This window comes from Athene noctua, chromosome Z (assembly GCF_965140245.1).
Source record: "Athene noctua chromosome Z, bAthNoc1.hap1.1, whole genome shotgun sequence".
Classification (NCBI taxonomy): Eukaryota; Metazoa; Chordata; class Aves; order Strigiformes; family Strigidae; genus Athene; species Athene noctua.
This window is the reverse complement of record NC_134077.1, coordinates 11,518,357-11,533,759: the sequence shown is the minus strand read 5'-3', so window position 1 is coordinate 11,533,759 and position 15,403 is coordinate 11,518,357. Positions and strand designations below refer to the sequence as shown.

The window sequence follows — 15,403 nt, the reverse complement described above, 5'->3', positions numbered from 1 at the left end:
AAATGCAAACTAATAAAGCAAACTATGCCAAGAGAAGATTATCAGACATAATCCAGACACAGCTGCTCCAAACAGGAGTGTATGCAATCTCTTTTGCACTTAAGCAGTAGAATCAAAATACAAAGAAGACTCCTCTGAATGCCTCAGTCATGTAATATTCAAGAATTGTTTTCTCCTTCACTTCACTGACACGCTCTGCATATTTTCCTGCTCCAAAGGAATCCCTTAATTTTCTCCTACAACAGCCTATTACCACTGTCTCACTCCACACATCCTCTGAACACTTGCAGGTGAGCTCAGACTCACAGTTTCTGTGAGCTTAGATCTTCTGTGAGGTACTCCTATGGCAGAAACAGCTCAATGATTCTGAAAAAAACCAACCAAACAACAGCAAAAATCCACCAACCTGATTGGTTCTCCAAGAAGAAAATGTAAAAGAAATGTACTGCTGAACATGAGATCATGTATGTCAGCTGCTCTTTCAGGAACAAAGGCAACACTCAGACATGTTTAGTGTGCACTGTTTTAGATTAGCCATTCATTAAAATACTATTAATGTGCGTAATTGAAGGGGGAAAAAAAATAAATCAATGAATTACAACACTACCTTCCTGGCTGCCAGGCATCTTGTTACACAGCCACTTAGGGGTTTTTCCACATTTCCCTTTATCTATTAAACTGTAATTCAGAGGCTATTAACAGTGTCCCAATCGCACCTATATTTATTTCACGGGTTTTTTTATTGTCTTTCTTTTTTAAACACAGATCTACAGCATCCAACCCCACATTACTACGCAGTCTTACATGTGCACCATTTTTAATGAAGAAAAAGAGCAGCTTTTCCAACTTTCTTATTAAGATCTGCACTGTTTTCTCAGCAAGATTAGTTCATTTCAGTAGAAAAAGGAAATGCAAGAAAATTGTCACTTTTTTTAAAAACCGAGGACAGTTGGTAGAGCTTTCCTCTCCTTGCCCCAAAACTTATTCTTTTATATCTGCTCATGGTTATCTGTTTTGTTTTTCAGACTGCTCTACCTCAGCATACTTTCCATTTTATGTTTAATGGTTCATACTTGTGAGATCTCACCAGCTTTCGGTCATGGCTATTTCAGAAAACATGTTTCTTCAAATGAAGTAAATTGACTACATTCTGCATTCTTATAATAAAGTTGCTCAAAATCATCTATCTAAATTACTGCTGGTATTTTCTACTGTCCTAGCACAGCAGATGGAAAGATATAACTCTGAGAATAATTCTCCATCACATACAGTCACCAGCCACCTCAAGTTTCTTCTTTAGCTCTTTACACATAATCAAAGAAGCAGCCAAACACAAGAGTGCATCATTCCAGGCTGCTGAAATGCTTTTGTTCCAAAGACTCCACAGACCCAGAATTAACACCCTGAAAAAGCAAGACTCAATCATCCCATTCATATTCTTTCACTACTCCTTGTAGACAGGGTATAAATACATCTTTAACACAGCCAGCTCCAAGTGGCATCAAAACCAGATTTCTTTAAAAGACAGCCTGAGAACATTTTGAGGATGAAGCACCCAAAAGAACGAAGAAACACCTGTGATGCGTAAGCACCCCTGAGCTAATAAGAATCAGCTTCAGTGAAGACATTTTGGCAGAGCCTTGAAAATGGACTAGACAAGTCTACCAGAGATGCTCTGTGTGCAGCACAGTTCACAAAGAACACATCTAAACATTTTTAAGACAAACTTTACAATTGCACACCTCTCCCAACTTTTTTAACACAACAGATGTTTAATAAAGGGCTGAAACTTACTTTAAAAACACTCTCCTACAAGAACAGCGCTATCCCCAAAATAACACACACTCAAGATACTCCACTGGCATCTTTATATTAACACCATAATCAAAACAGGGATTGTGATTCAAAAAAAGTGATGGACAGCTGGATGAAGAGCTGTTACCAATTCAGCGAACGTGAGCGGAAGAAGAGTTAAACTGTCAGCAGCACACCAGCGCCAGTTTTTCTATCAAACCTGGCAAAGGAGTTGAGAACATTAAAACTGCACTTCCAAGCTGCCGGGCACGGCTGGCATCCGGGGACACCCTGTGACCACAGAGTTCGGTGCAAGACGCTGGTGGGAGGCACGTCCCAGCAGCGTGAGCCCTGGCAGATGGTTTTATCCGGGGATTTTTTTTTTTTTTTTTTTTTGCACAAAAGGGCAAGAAATTTAAGACTGGAGATAGAGAGCAAGCTGCCAGCGCTGTAACCCAGCTTGCATGAGAAAGTGCCGCCTTTCAGCAACCTGTTCAGCAAGGGAACGAGGCTTGATAGCAGGACGAGAAGATAATTAGTAACGTATCTGAAATAATAATGCATGCCACAGGCGGGTCTGCGGAGAGTAACAACCGCAGCGTTAAAGCCAGCGACAGTAACCTGCTGCCTGCGAGGACAGCTTCCTTCAGCGGCAGCGTTCCAACTCCAAACAAACTACCAAAGTCGAACGCGGGCTCCTCCTCGCTCCCGGGGTTTTGGTCCCGGCTGGGACCGCTGCCCCTCGACATCGCACCCGCTCCCTCGACTCTCCTCGCCCCGGGACGAGGGGTGCAGGCGGGCGCTCCCGCCCTCGACGGAGCGCCGGGCTCAGCCGGCAGGGAGGGAGGTCGGTCACCGGGATGCCCGGGCGTCCCCGCTTCCGAGAGACGCGGGTCGTTCCTTTAAGACTCGGCAAGCCCAAGCCCCACGCGCGGGTGAAGCCTCCCCGCCGTGCTCCCGCGTGTCCCCGGGTGACAGCAAACTTCGGGGGCAGGCGCGAGGGGCGGCCGGGCTCGGCCTCCCCTCCGCGGGCGCGGCGGCTTCGCCCCCGCCTCTCCCTCACGGGGGAGGCAGCAGACCCCCGGGGCGGGACGCCCGCGGCCGCCCCGGCGCCCGGTCCGGCTGGAGGCGCTGCCGGCACCGGCCATCCCCCCCCCGCCCTGCCCAGCCGGGCCGCGGCCCCCCGCCGCTCCCGCGGGACCCCGCCCGGCCGCCGCGGCCCGCACTCACCTCGCACACACAACAGCGACATGGCGGCGGCCGCCGCGCCTCAGCTGCGGCCCCGCCAGCCGCCCCCGGCGCTCCTCATGCCGCCCCGCTGCCGCGGCTCGGGCGGGCTGGCGAGGCGGCGGCGCCGTGAGCGGGGCGGAGCCGTCCCGCGGAGGGAGGGGCGGGGCGACACCGGCCGGGGCGGGGCGGGGCGGGGCGGGGCGGGGCGGGCACCGCACCCCCTCCCGCCTCGCCGCCACCGCTACCCCGCGGCGGCCGATAGGGGGCGCCACCTGCCCCCGTCGCCACGGCAACCGCGGGGGCCTCGGGCAGCGCGTCCCTTCCCGCCGCCTGAGTCCGCCTGGGGAACGGGAGGGCTGCGCCTGCGCGGGTTCTGGGGGTACTTGGCCTCTTCTTTTGTGTGTGATTTTCTCTCTTTCGTTTTACTCCTGCGAGGGAAGAGAACTTACTGGGTGAGTAACGTCCTGCTGGTGTCTTTGCAGGAGCCGTTCCTGCCATTTACATGCCACCTGTCCTGGGATGGCCTTGGGTTAATCACCGTAAGAACCTCGACTCACGCACAGCAGCTGATATATTCACAGAATCACAGAATCATTCAGGTTGGAAAAGACCCTTGGGATCACCGAGTCCAACCACCAGCCCTACTCTACAAAGTTCTCCCCTACACCACATCCCCCAGCATCTCATCTAAACGACCCTTAAACACATCCAGGGAAGGTGACCCCACCACCTCCCTGGGCAAGCCCATTCCACTGTCTGACCACTCTTTCTGTGAAAAATTTTTTCCTAGTGTCCAGTCTAAACCTCCCCTGTTGGAGTTTAAAGCCATTCCCTCTTGTTCTGTCACTAATTATCTGTGAGAAGAGACCAGCACCAACCTCTCTATAGTGTTCTTTCAGGGAGCTGTAGAGAGTGATGAGGTCTCCCCTCAGCCTTCTCTTCCTCAAACAGTCCCAGCTCCTTCAATCGCTCCTCACAGGATCTGTTCTCCAGGCCCTTCCTCAGCCTCGTTGCCCTCCTCTGCACTCGCTCCAGCACCTCGCGATCTCCCTGGTACTGAGGTGCCCAAACCTGGACACAACCCTCCAGGTGTGGCCTCACCAGTGCAAAGCACAGGGGGACTGTCACCTCCCTACTTCGCTGGTCACACTATTTCTAATACATGCCAGGATGCCATTGGCTTTCTTGGCCACCCGGGCACACCGCTGGCTCATGTCCAGCTGCTTGTCAGCTGGAACCCCCAGATCCTTCTCCTCCAGACAGCTCCAGCCACACCTCCCCAAGCCTGTAGCCATGCAGGGGTTGTTGTGGCCCAAGTGCAGGACCTGGCACTTGGCCTTGTGGAAGCTTCCCCCATGTAGCAAAAGCCATAAACAAACCCTTCGGGAAGAGCACGAGCAGAACAAGCAGGTGGCATTACTGTGTCTTAAATTCTCCCTCATTACCCTTCCAGCTCCAAACCAGAACTAGTTCTGACGGTTTCCGAAGCCTGATGTGTTTGCATGGTTAGTAACCCCCAATGCATCTCTCTGTTTGTCTAGTCTTTCTCAGACCCCTGCAAAGTCCTTGCAACCCCATCTTCTGATAAGGTGATTCACAGGTCTGCTGCCTGTTGCAGGAAGAACCACTCTTTGGTCCCCCTTGAGCCTGGTTCTAGTAGTTTTCTCTAATGGCCTCTAATGCTTTTAGTGCTGGTTCATACCAACTTATAAATAACTATCACACCGCAGAATGTGCTTCTAGTTCCAGACAGAGAATCCAAGGTGAAACAAATACTTTCTGATATTCAAACTCAACAGCAAAGCATCATATGTGATTGCTATTGCGTTAAATGTTTAGAATAACTCAACAGTCTACACGGGCAGTAGAGGACAAGGCTCCTAGCTGGGTGTTTCAAGGACACAAACAATCTTCCCAAAATTCAGACCTAGACAGGAGAGATTTGATTTCTGCCCCAACCAGCATAGTGTGTTTTACTGCCTTTATGTTTGCCTCACAGAAGTGTATCAGTCAAGGAAATGTGTCAACAATATACTTAAAACTTCTCTGAGATACCAAGAGGAACCACTTGAAAGGAGAAACCATGATGTTCCTGCAAACAAACAAGCAGACTGTGTGCTAAAGGTGTTACCAGAGGCAGTCTCAAGGGACTGGGAACACTTCCACTTAGCAGTGTGAATGGGAACTGTCAGTGCAGGGAGCTGCAAGTGCCAGCACTGAGGCAGGCAGGGAAGGAATCTCCTCTTCTTGTGCCAGAACTGTCTTCAGTGCTGCTGAAATGCTGATAAACTCTTCAAAAGCTCTAGTTTACTTCTTTGTGTGTTACAAGTGTAGCAGTACAGCAACCTTTGCATTTTGGCTGTACATCATCAAAGCCTTCCCCCGCTGTGAGCTGGGCCACTGGCTTTTCTGTTAACTTGAGGGGACATTAGTGTTTTGCTTTAAAAAGTCCTTTATTATTTCTCTCCTGTGTGTCTTAGGGTAGGACACCAGATCCCTAGCCTTTGCAGATCTCCACTGCTCTTCTGCACTCCTCAGAGCCTCAGAGCTTTTCATTGCAAAAGTTCTGCTCAGGGGTACCTGGGCTGTTCTGATGCCTTTCCTTTCCCATCTTCCTTTGCAGCCTCCTTGCAAATGAAAACTTTTAAATTGTGCATGAGCTAATCCCTGCAATAACCACACAATCCTGTCATGACTGCTCTCCTCCCTTTGCTGGGCCACATTGTTCTGCCTATTCTAATTTCAAAATTAAAGCCGTTGAGGCCATGATTGTCACCTACTGTGTCACACAGCACCTGGTACAGCAAGTTCCTTTGTTGCCCACAGCTTGTAAATGCTACCATAACACAGAAATTATCTCACTGAGGGCAGATGATGTCATACGCATTTTAAAATCATAATAATGTGTTATTAGCAGGCATGGCAATCAAGTAAGCATCTCGTAGCTAGGATGAGATATCTTACTACCAACAATAACTGTGAAGGCTGGGATTATCATAGATATTATGACTTCCCTACAGTTCTGAGGTCTAATTAGATGCAAGTGTTTTACCAGTCTTTGCCTAATCAAAAGAGATCATTTATATAACTCCTGATTCCCAGATACAGTGGTCACTTGTGCATCTGTCCATCCCTCTACTTCTTTCCACCTCAGACAGGCTGGAAGAAGGACCATGCCACTACTGCGAAACTTCTGCAAGGTAGAATTACCTCTTCTAAATTATGCTTGCTCCTTGAAATCAACTTCCTTATGTTTTCACAGCTGAAGTGACACTCTGCAAATGCATCTTCCTCTGGATATTTTTGTCATAAACACAAAAATAATTTAGTGATAAAAACACTTCAATAGAAAGAGAAAAAAAAGCCCCACCATTTCCTGTGCCGTTCTGAGCCTGTTAAACATGAAAGATCTTTTCAGGTCTGTTTCTATAAATCCACCAAAGGGAATACCAGGTTCACAAATACTTAAGAACAAGGAAGGCCCCAAATCCTGTTGCAGCAGACTGGATCTAAATTCTGCAGCTGACAGTGTGCTCTGGTAGCACAGGCAGCACACTCTGTCAGGAGTGTATTTTTTTAAATGGAGAATTCTGCGGAAGTAAAGAGGAAGAATACAGTGCAGGGAGCACACTACAGTAACCTTCGTACACACTGAAACTATATGCCTTTCTGAACAAAGAAGGAGGTACTCTGCAAACTCAGAAAAGAGGCATTACTGCCAACTCCAAAGTGATACCCAGTTTTCACTCCCTGCAGAGCAAGAGTTAATTTTCTCTGCCTACTCAGACCCCAGATACTGGTCTCAGCTCACCTGCTGTTGAATAGGAAAGTAATAAATGGGTGATCCTCCACTCACTGCAGCTTGCCAGCTGTTTTATACCTGCCTACTTGCTATAGTTTCCCTGTTCAGAGAGCAGTACTGTAGCTATATTTATAGCCTAAGTAAACTGTCTTCTCTCTTCTTGCTCTTCTGCCTTTTTTGAGTTTTGTATTTCTGCCACTGGAGAATGGCTCAAGCTGAAACTTGGCGTGTAGCAAACCCACACGGGCTTTATTTTAAATCAAAGAGTTTAGATCTGTTAAACCATTTTTCTGTTATGCAACTAACAGAAAAAAAATCATCTCAGACCTGGGGCTAAGCTCTAAAGATAAGGGAAAAAAGCTTTTAATTTATCCTATGACATTTGGCAGGAACTGAGTGCTGAATATAGCTTAATTGTTTATTGATATTCTGGTATTGGGGAGCAGACCTCAGATTTGACTGTAAAGGTAACATGCTACTGAAATGACTTTCACTGGTATTTCTCCTCTATTTGTTTACTAATAAAATGTAACATTTGCAGAACAGCTAGGGGATCACAAGACCTTTTTCACAACACTGTGTGGTGTCTTACCTGTGTGCAGGAACCATTTCAATAGCATCCTAAAGTGCAGCTTTCTCTGAAGCAGACTGCAGCCAATAAACAGTTCAGTAGCTGAAGAACACCGTATACATGCACTGAAACTTGCAGGGAAGCAGCCTGCAATCCTCTCATTTTTATGTTAATCAGAATGTTTGTTTTAACACTCAAAAATGCTCAAACAGGATGATAGTCTTGAAATTTTAAAGTTCTGGGAATGAATAGGACTTCTGCACCTGCAGGGCAGTGAGGCAAACAGGGCAGCAAGGGGCAGCAGTCCCCACTAAAAACCTGCCAAACTTTGGGCTGCATCTTATTTCCAGTGTCCCAGTCTTGGCTTTTGCTAAAGATTGGTGACGTCTGGAAATGACAGTGGTCTGGCAATTTAAGGCATTAACCAGTGGCTTAATTTTAATTGCCTCTTGAATTAAAGACTCTCCAACTGTCCTGTTCAACCTGCCACCATGCCACAGAAATCCCTTTACTGAGCCTTTCCTTTCAGCATGCTCAGGAAATCTCTGCAGCCATTTAGCTTTTCTCCCTGCATAGCATAGGCACTTGGGTATGGTTTAGTCTTTGTGGCTTAATTTTCTACCCACAAAATGGAGGTTGTGATAGTTCTTTAAGGAAGGAGGTATTAAAGATAAATACATTAGCGATGATGAGATGCTTGAACACTGTCACTACCTAACCATTTAAGACAGATAGCACAAAGAGATCTGCCAGCTTTTAGATTACAAATCCATGTTCAAAAGGCTGGAGAGGCTAGAAGCATCCTTTCATCTCAGGGAAAAAACCCTCTGCATAAGAGGGCAGCTTCCATGGGAACTGACCTTTCAATTACAGCTGCTCTGCAGAAAAGTCTTTCAACTGCTCATGCTGGAGTCCATAGAACTGGACCCATTTCTCACGCAGTTATCCTAAGCATCCCAAACACAGCATTTCTTGTTCATATTAGGGTGCTTTGTCCTTGAGCAACACAGTGGAATCACACTGCAGGCTACCTCCAGGGCTACACACGTGCAGCGTGGGGTCTCTCTCTGTCCCAGCAGTGAGCAGCAAAGCCAGTAACACAGGGTCTGTGTGAAGTACAGACCCCCACAGGGATATTTCCCTGGGATCTGATCATGCATGCTAAGACTCATGCTGTCTGCTGGTGATCCCTCACTTGGCCAGCATGGACACTGCCATTTTCGCTATTCCCCCAAAAGCAGGTGCTGTAATATATCCATGAGGTGGAGGATGTTTGGGTGCTCTGAAAGCCACTGCCTTATGCTGAAGTAATCTTTCTGATCAGGAGACATACTATCCTTTGGGCAATATTTATTCTTGGCTATATTTTATCATTTAACTATCCCCTACTCAACATATACCTGCTGTGTGACAGTCAGGAGCTAGGGACATGGGGACACGGGACTGAGGAGACCTCTGGGGTCAGAAATCCTGTCCCTACAGTCACACTGCCCCTTTTTGCAGCCCTATTTCTTTCACAAACAGCTTGGGGTATTGCTCTGGTATTTTACAGGACACCCCCCCCCCCCAGCAGCCACTATCTCCAACGTATTCATTATTCTTCATGCTTCTGCTAGCTTCACCTGACTGCTAAAACGTTTCTGTCTTCCTAATACTTAGCCATAAGACAGTAACCTCATCCCCTGTCTAATTTTGCTTTGCCAGGGTTAAAAAAGGCATCTTTTCCACGTAGTCCAGAGACCACTAGCTCTGACTGTATGATTTATGTTTTGTAGCTCTTTCTGTTTGAGTTAACACTTCTCAAGTATGGATGGCACGTATTGTACACAGCAGGTCACGTCAGGATCAGGCCAATATTTCCTTATGTTGATGTGTCAGATTAACTACATGGATCTGTGCAGTCCTCTGAGATAGTCACCTTCTGATTTAATAGGAACAGGTGACACCCATTCTGCTATTCCATATACCACTTTGCTCAGATTCATATTTAAATTGAGCCATGGCTTCTCTATTACAAAGGGAGAGAATAATTATTTTACTTTAAAGAAATCAGGTATTTTGCCTTTCCAAAATAAGTCACTTTTAACTTGACAAGGTGCAAAACCCCTCACCCCAGCCAGGCTTGTTTCCTGCCTTACAACTGTGTCTTCAGTTTTTGTTGTATTCACATTAAGAGACATTTGAGGAGTGCAGAAGGTTATTCTTCAATAGAGAAGCCTAGGGGGGTAGCTTTTCTCTTGCTTTTGTAGTTTTTATTCATTGAAAAGGAACATTTGTCAGAGATAAAAGAGGAGCTATTTGTCAAAGTTAAAGTTGTTGGTGAATATAGCTGAAGTGATGGGCTCTGAGGAAGAACTGTGAATCCATAAAGGACTCTTCTGTCTGCTTGACCTGCTTCACCATCCCAAGACCACAGTAAAAAGCCAGAGTCAGTCACCTTCTAGCAAAGACCACCACAGACGTAAGGGAAACCATGTTACCCCTTGGGATTACTGGATCCCTCTTGCTCTGCTGTGGAGCTGCTTGCCAGGGTTCCTCCCCTCTGGTGTGATTTCCTACCATAGTGCATCTGTTATCTGAGAGCAGCAGGGAGAGAAGGGGGGCTTCTACATGAAAAAAAAAATGCCTTGGTAATCCCCATTAAGAATATGGGATGGTATTTAACTCTACTTATGAGCAGCATGTTTTTTGTCAGATGATTTTTATAGTGCTCTTGCAAAATTACTTTCTGGAGGAATCAAGTACATTGCAGGGAAAGGCCAACCTCCCACAGTTTAGAGAGCCACCAACCCTCTAGAATGTGACTGACATTTCCTATGCAAACAGGCTGTTTAACCTTCTAGCTAGGTTGTTCCATAGGTGCCGGAGTCCAGCCGGTGTGCGTGTGTACCGTGCCTTCCTGCTACGTGAAGGACAGGGGGAAAGAGGCAGGCAGGCAGGCAGGCTCGCCCTCCCCCGGGCACACACATCAAGCTTTCAGAGCTGCGATAGCAGAATAAAAGCCCTGTTGTGAACACTTTCTGCCACCAGCCTCCTCAGAGAGGTTGCAAAAAGCAACCATTTTGCATCTCTGTCCTCCCTGGTTCATCTAGGAGTCTTTCTAGTTTATAATTTTACTCCCCTTTTTGTCCCTTTTTCCAAAGGTTTTGGAAAAGTCCTTTTCCAAAGAATTTAAAGTATAAAGATAAGAGAAGCTTATCCATTTCATTAAACGTCCATGCAATGTCTATCACTCTCCTGCTAATTGTTGCAGTTTAACACAAAAAATAATTAATAATTGGGAAGCATCTCACTCTCCAGACTGTAATTTTTCTCATTCCTCCCTCAAATCCCCCTTTTTAAAAAAATAAAAAATTAAGGACTCTGTATATTTTACTTACTTGTGTCCACAATACAGCCTGGCTGGCAGCTGTGGTGCACGGTTTCTTTAAGAACAGAGCAAGCTGCAGGTGAAGTTAAGTCACAAAAGTTGTAGCATTACAGCCTGAAAGCTGTTGTTTTTATGGACCATAACTCTTTATTACCGATATGTGTGTTGCTGAACTTCACCTTCTATCCCTGGTGGTAGGTTTTAGAGCCTGAGTTTAAAAGGAATAACAAAAATAGAGGATCCACTTGAAATCTTCCCCATGAAAAAAAAAAAAAAAAAAAAAAAAAAGTGGAAAAAAATACTGCTCTTCAAACTTTCTGTTATATCATAAAACAACAAAAAAGACGATAAGCCTTTGGTCTATACTAATGTAAATCTAACCCAGCTGGTTACATAAAATTGCTTAGGAAAATCAGCAGAGGTTGGAGAGAAATAGCCTGGCACAGATATAGTTGTTTAAACACTGGGCCTGTGATAAAGGGTCTGCAAGGATCCTGCCATGGTCGAGGTTTGCCTTGGCAGCAAGATGCAAAAGCTGAGTGAAAATTCCATGCTTACTAGATTATAACTGCCAGCCCCATGGGGATTTCTTCTGTGGGTCACTAGTACAGGCAGCTCTGAGCCTTACCATAATGCCTGATAACCTTTACCATGATATGACAGCCATCCCTCACCTCACCTGGGAGACTTGTCCAAACCCACCCAAAGGCAAGGAGCAACAGCCACCAACACCTCCATCTCCACCTGAGCCCCCATCTCCACCCTGAGCAGTGCCTGCATTACCCTGAAGCTGTCATTTCCCTCCCTTGCTGCTCTTCTTTCTCATCTCTTCCCATCTGTCTGAGATGGGCTTAGCTGAAGCATCTTTCAGAGCCTACATCCAGAGCATGGCTGCAGGCAATGCCTTTAACTCGTGACTGACGCTGGCACAAGTTTGCCAGGTCTTGTATTAAGCAAGTAGCTGGTATTTCTCACTGAGGAAAAGGACACAAAAACAACACGATCCTGGAGAAAAAGGCAACAACAGCGTAATGCCACTGAGATCAGGTCAGCTGTGGTAGTGGAAAGCAGGGTGGTGTAGGAGGGTCTGGAGAGCAGCTCAGGTCTAGCCTTCCATCACCGATGGGAAATGAACTTTCCTGTTCTGCTGAGATGCTATTCCCTGTTCTCATTTGTGTAGTTTTTCACATCTGAGCACTGAAACCACACAGCTTGTAGTGACATCCATCGATACGAGCTGATAGGATCATAACAGGGATGCCCAGCAGGAGCTTAAGTTGGGGCCTACGATCTGGACCAGAACCTGCCCTGCCAGGTGGCTGTCTATGGAAATAAGAAGCCATTAAGAAGCAACCTACCTGCAATGTCATTTGCTTAACCAAGGGTGTTCTGGGGCAATACCAGGAATGCTTTCTGCCCCTTTACACTTTCGCCTAAGTGGATAAAGCCAAGATACCAAGTGCATGCACTCACCAGAGACCCTGCAAGACTTTCTTTAGGTTACTGCTCTCAATCCCAGCATCCTGGCCAAATTCCAGTTGAGTAATTAGACCATGATTAGGTAACTGCTTGCATATGCCATGCCTCTTCCCTAGGGAGTCTGGCTCTAAATTATTTGATGCTTTCAGGATTTCTAGTCATTAGCAAGGCTGTTCCCCTTGCTAGTGGGAGACTAAATGCTGGCAGAGCTTAGGGAATGGCTCCACTGTACATGGCCTGCTTGTAGGATGGGTATTGCCTGGTGACTTGGATATTGCCTCCTGTCATTTGGGGAGATGCTGATGATGCTGCTCATAGAGCTGAGGTGTGAGCAGTAAGCCCCCCAACTGGGAAAATGAACCCAGTGTCATTGTTATGCTTAGTGGGTAGGAAAGAAACAGATTGGCAGAGTCATTTACATGTGCTAGGGATCATTTTGTGGTTTGCACATTGAAATTCTTAATGGCACTCCTTACAAGTAGTTTGCTTCCAGATGCTGTTTGCTTTCATGTTCAGAGCTACACACATTAACATAGAAAATTCTGCTTGGAAAAATGTTGAATACTGGCAAATGCATAAATCTACAAAAAGTCAGTATCCAAAATGCAGGAAATGTTAAGCAGATACCATAATTTTGCCCTTATTTTTGATCCATAATTGCTAGCCATTCATCTTTCATGGGATATTTGTGTACATACAAAAAAAAAAAAAAAAGCTAATGGCTCATAAAGGTACCGGATAAAGAGATTTTTGCTTCTATCACAGGATCTTTTATCCATCATCTGCTTCTTCCCCTACCCAGCAATTTCCTTCTAGTCTGCATCTCTCATCCAGCCAACTGTCACCTCCTGTTCCCATCTGGTGACACCAGTGCTGTCTTCTTCAATTCAGAAGCTCCTTAAAGCCAAGCCTTGGCTAACACATCCACAGGGAAAAGCCCAGTTCCTCAGGCTGATTACAGCCTGCAGCATCCATGGCAACCTTGACTGCAAAAAGCCAGATATTCTGGCGCCAGGACCCCCTACAGGGACAACACAGATGTAGAAAAAAAGCATCCCTATCTGAATCCACCTTCCCATAAAGCAGTCAAGTTTCTCTAGAGGTCTCCTATGAGACTATCAAGCAGCCCAGGTCCTGCTTTTGTGTGCAAATCTAGCATCAATAAGGTGCATGTTTCCCTGCAGGATCTGGAGGGCTTAGTGAAGAGACTGGAAGTACCAAGGAGCCTTGTAGGTTGAACCAAATGTGTTTCTTCTGGGTTGCTTGTAATCTGAGGATTTACCAGAAAACTGCACAGTTTTGGTGTTACTTAGGGAAAGGTTCTCCCTGTGGCTTCACCAATTTAGTGCTGGCAAAATGAGTTTCTACAGACTCAAATCTCTAACCGCAAGATGCTTTGAAGGCAACATGAATGTCCCTTAGGTACTAAGTTTCAGTACTAATTACATCTGAATGTAGGGATGGAGGAACCTGGAATCTGTAGTCTGTGTCAGCTTTCTGGAAGGAAAAGCAGAGCTTTTCTACTGATTTAGGTGTGTGTTGGACGGTCTGCCAAACCATGAACCATTTCCAACAACTGGGAAAGGGAGGCTGCAGTGCACCCCAGTCTCTGACCAAGATCCAAGCAGGGAGCACAGCTGGGAGCTGGCAGCTCTCTTGCAGAAGCAAGCTGGGACAAAGAAACTTTCCCTTTGCTTGCAGGGGTTTCTTGAAATTAATCCGTGCACCTTTCTCCAAGGCTATCGGTACTGAATGTTCTCAGCCTCATCATTTCCACATTTTTGTGTGTTCATACAGCCACCTGGGCAGCTTTAGCTGTTTCATGGAGGTGGGATGTGCCAAGTGCTTTGACCATGAATCTAAAGCCGGAGGGGTCACTTTCTCCTGACAGTGAGTTTGTGCAAGCCTTCACAACGGCTCTGCTCCCCTGAAAAGCTCATGAGGACGTTTTCTAGCCCCTTCTTAATCCTGCTGCTGTCCTGATGCAGGTGGGAGGGTGAGCAGATGCTTTATTCTCCTTGATTTGTCACTACTGGGTCATTGACTATGGTTTTCTCCTGGACACCCCACTTTCCTTCAGATTCTGTGTCCTGTGTGCTCACTGGTCATTCCCTTGGAATGTCCTTTGGAGCAGGCATCCCTCTGGGCTTTCTATGAGATTCCCTCTGTGTTAGGTAGGACTTAGATGGGCAAATTAAGCTGTCTGCAGTGTGGGTGTCTGTCTCAGTTCTTCCCACTGCCCTCTTTTTAATTCATGGAAACTCTTCTTAGGAACAGCTCCCCTCACCCTCAAATACATATCCAAAGTAGGTTTGATGCCCTGAAAGTACCTATTTTGCTCCACTGATTGTAAAGGGAACCTGGGGACCTTAGCTCAGAGGAAGGAAAACGTCAGATGAGATTAATCTAATGTTTTAGCTCTGAATGTGGGCACCAGTTCATACAGCTCCATGCTGGGGTCTCACAGATCCAGACCCAGCTTTCTCTGTCCAAAATGAACTTCAATCTGCCACAGTTTTCTCCTCACATATGCATCCCATGGCCTCAAGTTCAACTTGGCCAGAATAAAGCTCTTCACATCCATCAAGTCCTTCCATCATGGGTTACAAAATCATTACCCTGCCAGTTTTTCAGGCCATAACCAATATGTCATCTTCAAACCAGGTCCCTCTCCACACCGAGGGCTTGCAGAGCCTTTCAGCTGTACACCTGTGATCTTTCCCCACCCTCTTGCAGGAAGGAGTCCCATCAAAGCTCTCATCAGAGCTATTCTGAACTGCGTGGAAAGGATTTTTTCCCAGCCCACAGACCTAAAGAGAAATTACATGAACCTCCTGCACTTGTCATCCAGCTCTCCCAGTTCACCACTGTCTGCTTGTCCTCATCTCTCCACACTCATCTTGCAGTGTTCCCCAAAGGTGAACTGAATGGTTAGCTCAACTAGTGTGCTCAGATCTGTGCAGTGTTGGCTGACTTTGGTTTTCCCTGGTGCCCCTTGGTATTGTCTCTACTTGCTGCTTTGTTTCAGTTCACAGCCTCTCAGAGACAGGTTTGTCTGTTTATTGTGAGCTTGCACAACAGCCACTGAAGTACAGCCCCTCTGGAGTGGGTTGTTGCTGCAGTAACTCAGACCACAAAGACTGAAATACACTCTTCG

At 46.4% G+C, this 15,403-nt stretch overlaps 1 protein-coding gene across 8 annotated transcripts in view; it reads right to left on the bottom strand.

Moving 5' to 3' along the window:
• UNC13B (unc-13 homolog B) overlaps nt 1-3,136 on the bottom strand; it is a 220,296-nt gene extending 217,160 nt beyond the window's left edge. For all 8 annotated transcript variants that reach the window (XM_074932208.1, XM_074932211.1, XM_074932210.1 and 5 more), the window contains exon 1: nt 3,025-3,136. In XM_074932208.1, coding sequence (XP_074788309.1) covers nt 3,025-3,046 — 22 coding nt within the window. In that variant the 5' untranslated portion in view covers nt 3,047-3,136. The remainder of the gene's footprint in view (nt 1-3,024) is intronic.
• Nucleotides 3,137-15,403: the final 12,267 nt, after the last annotated feature.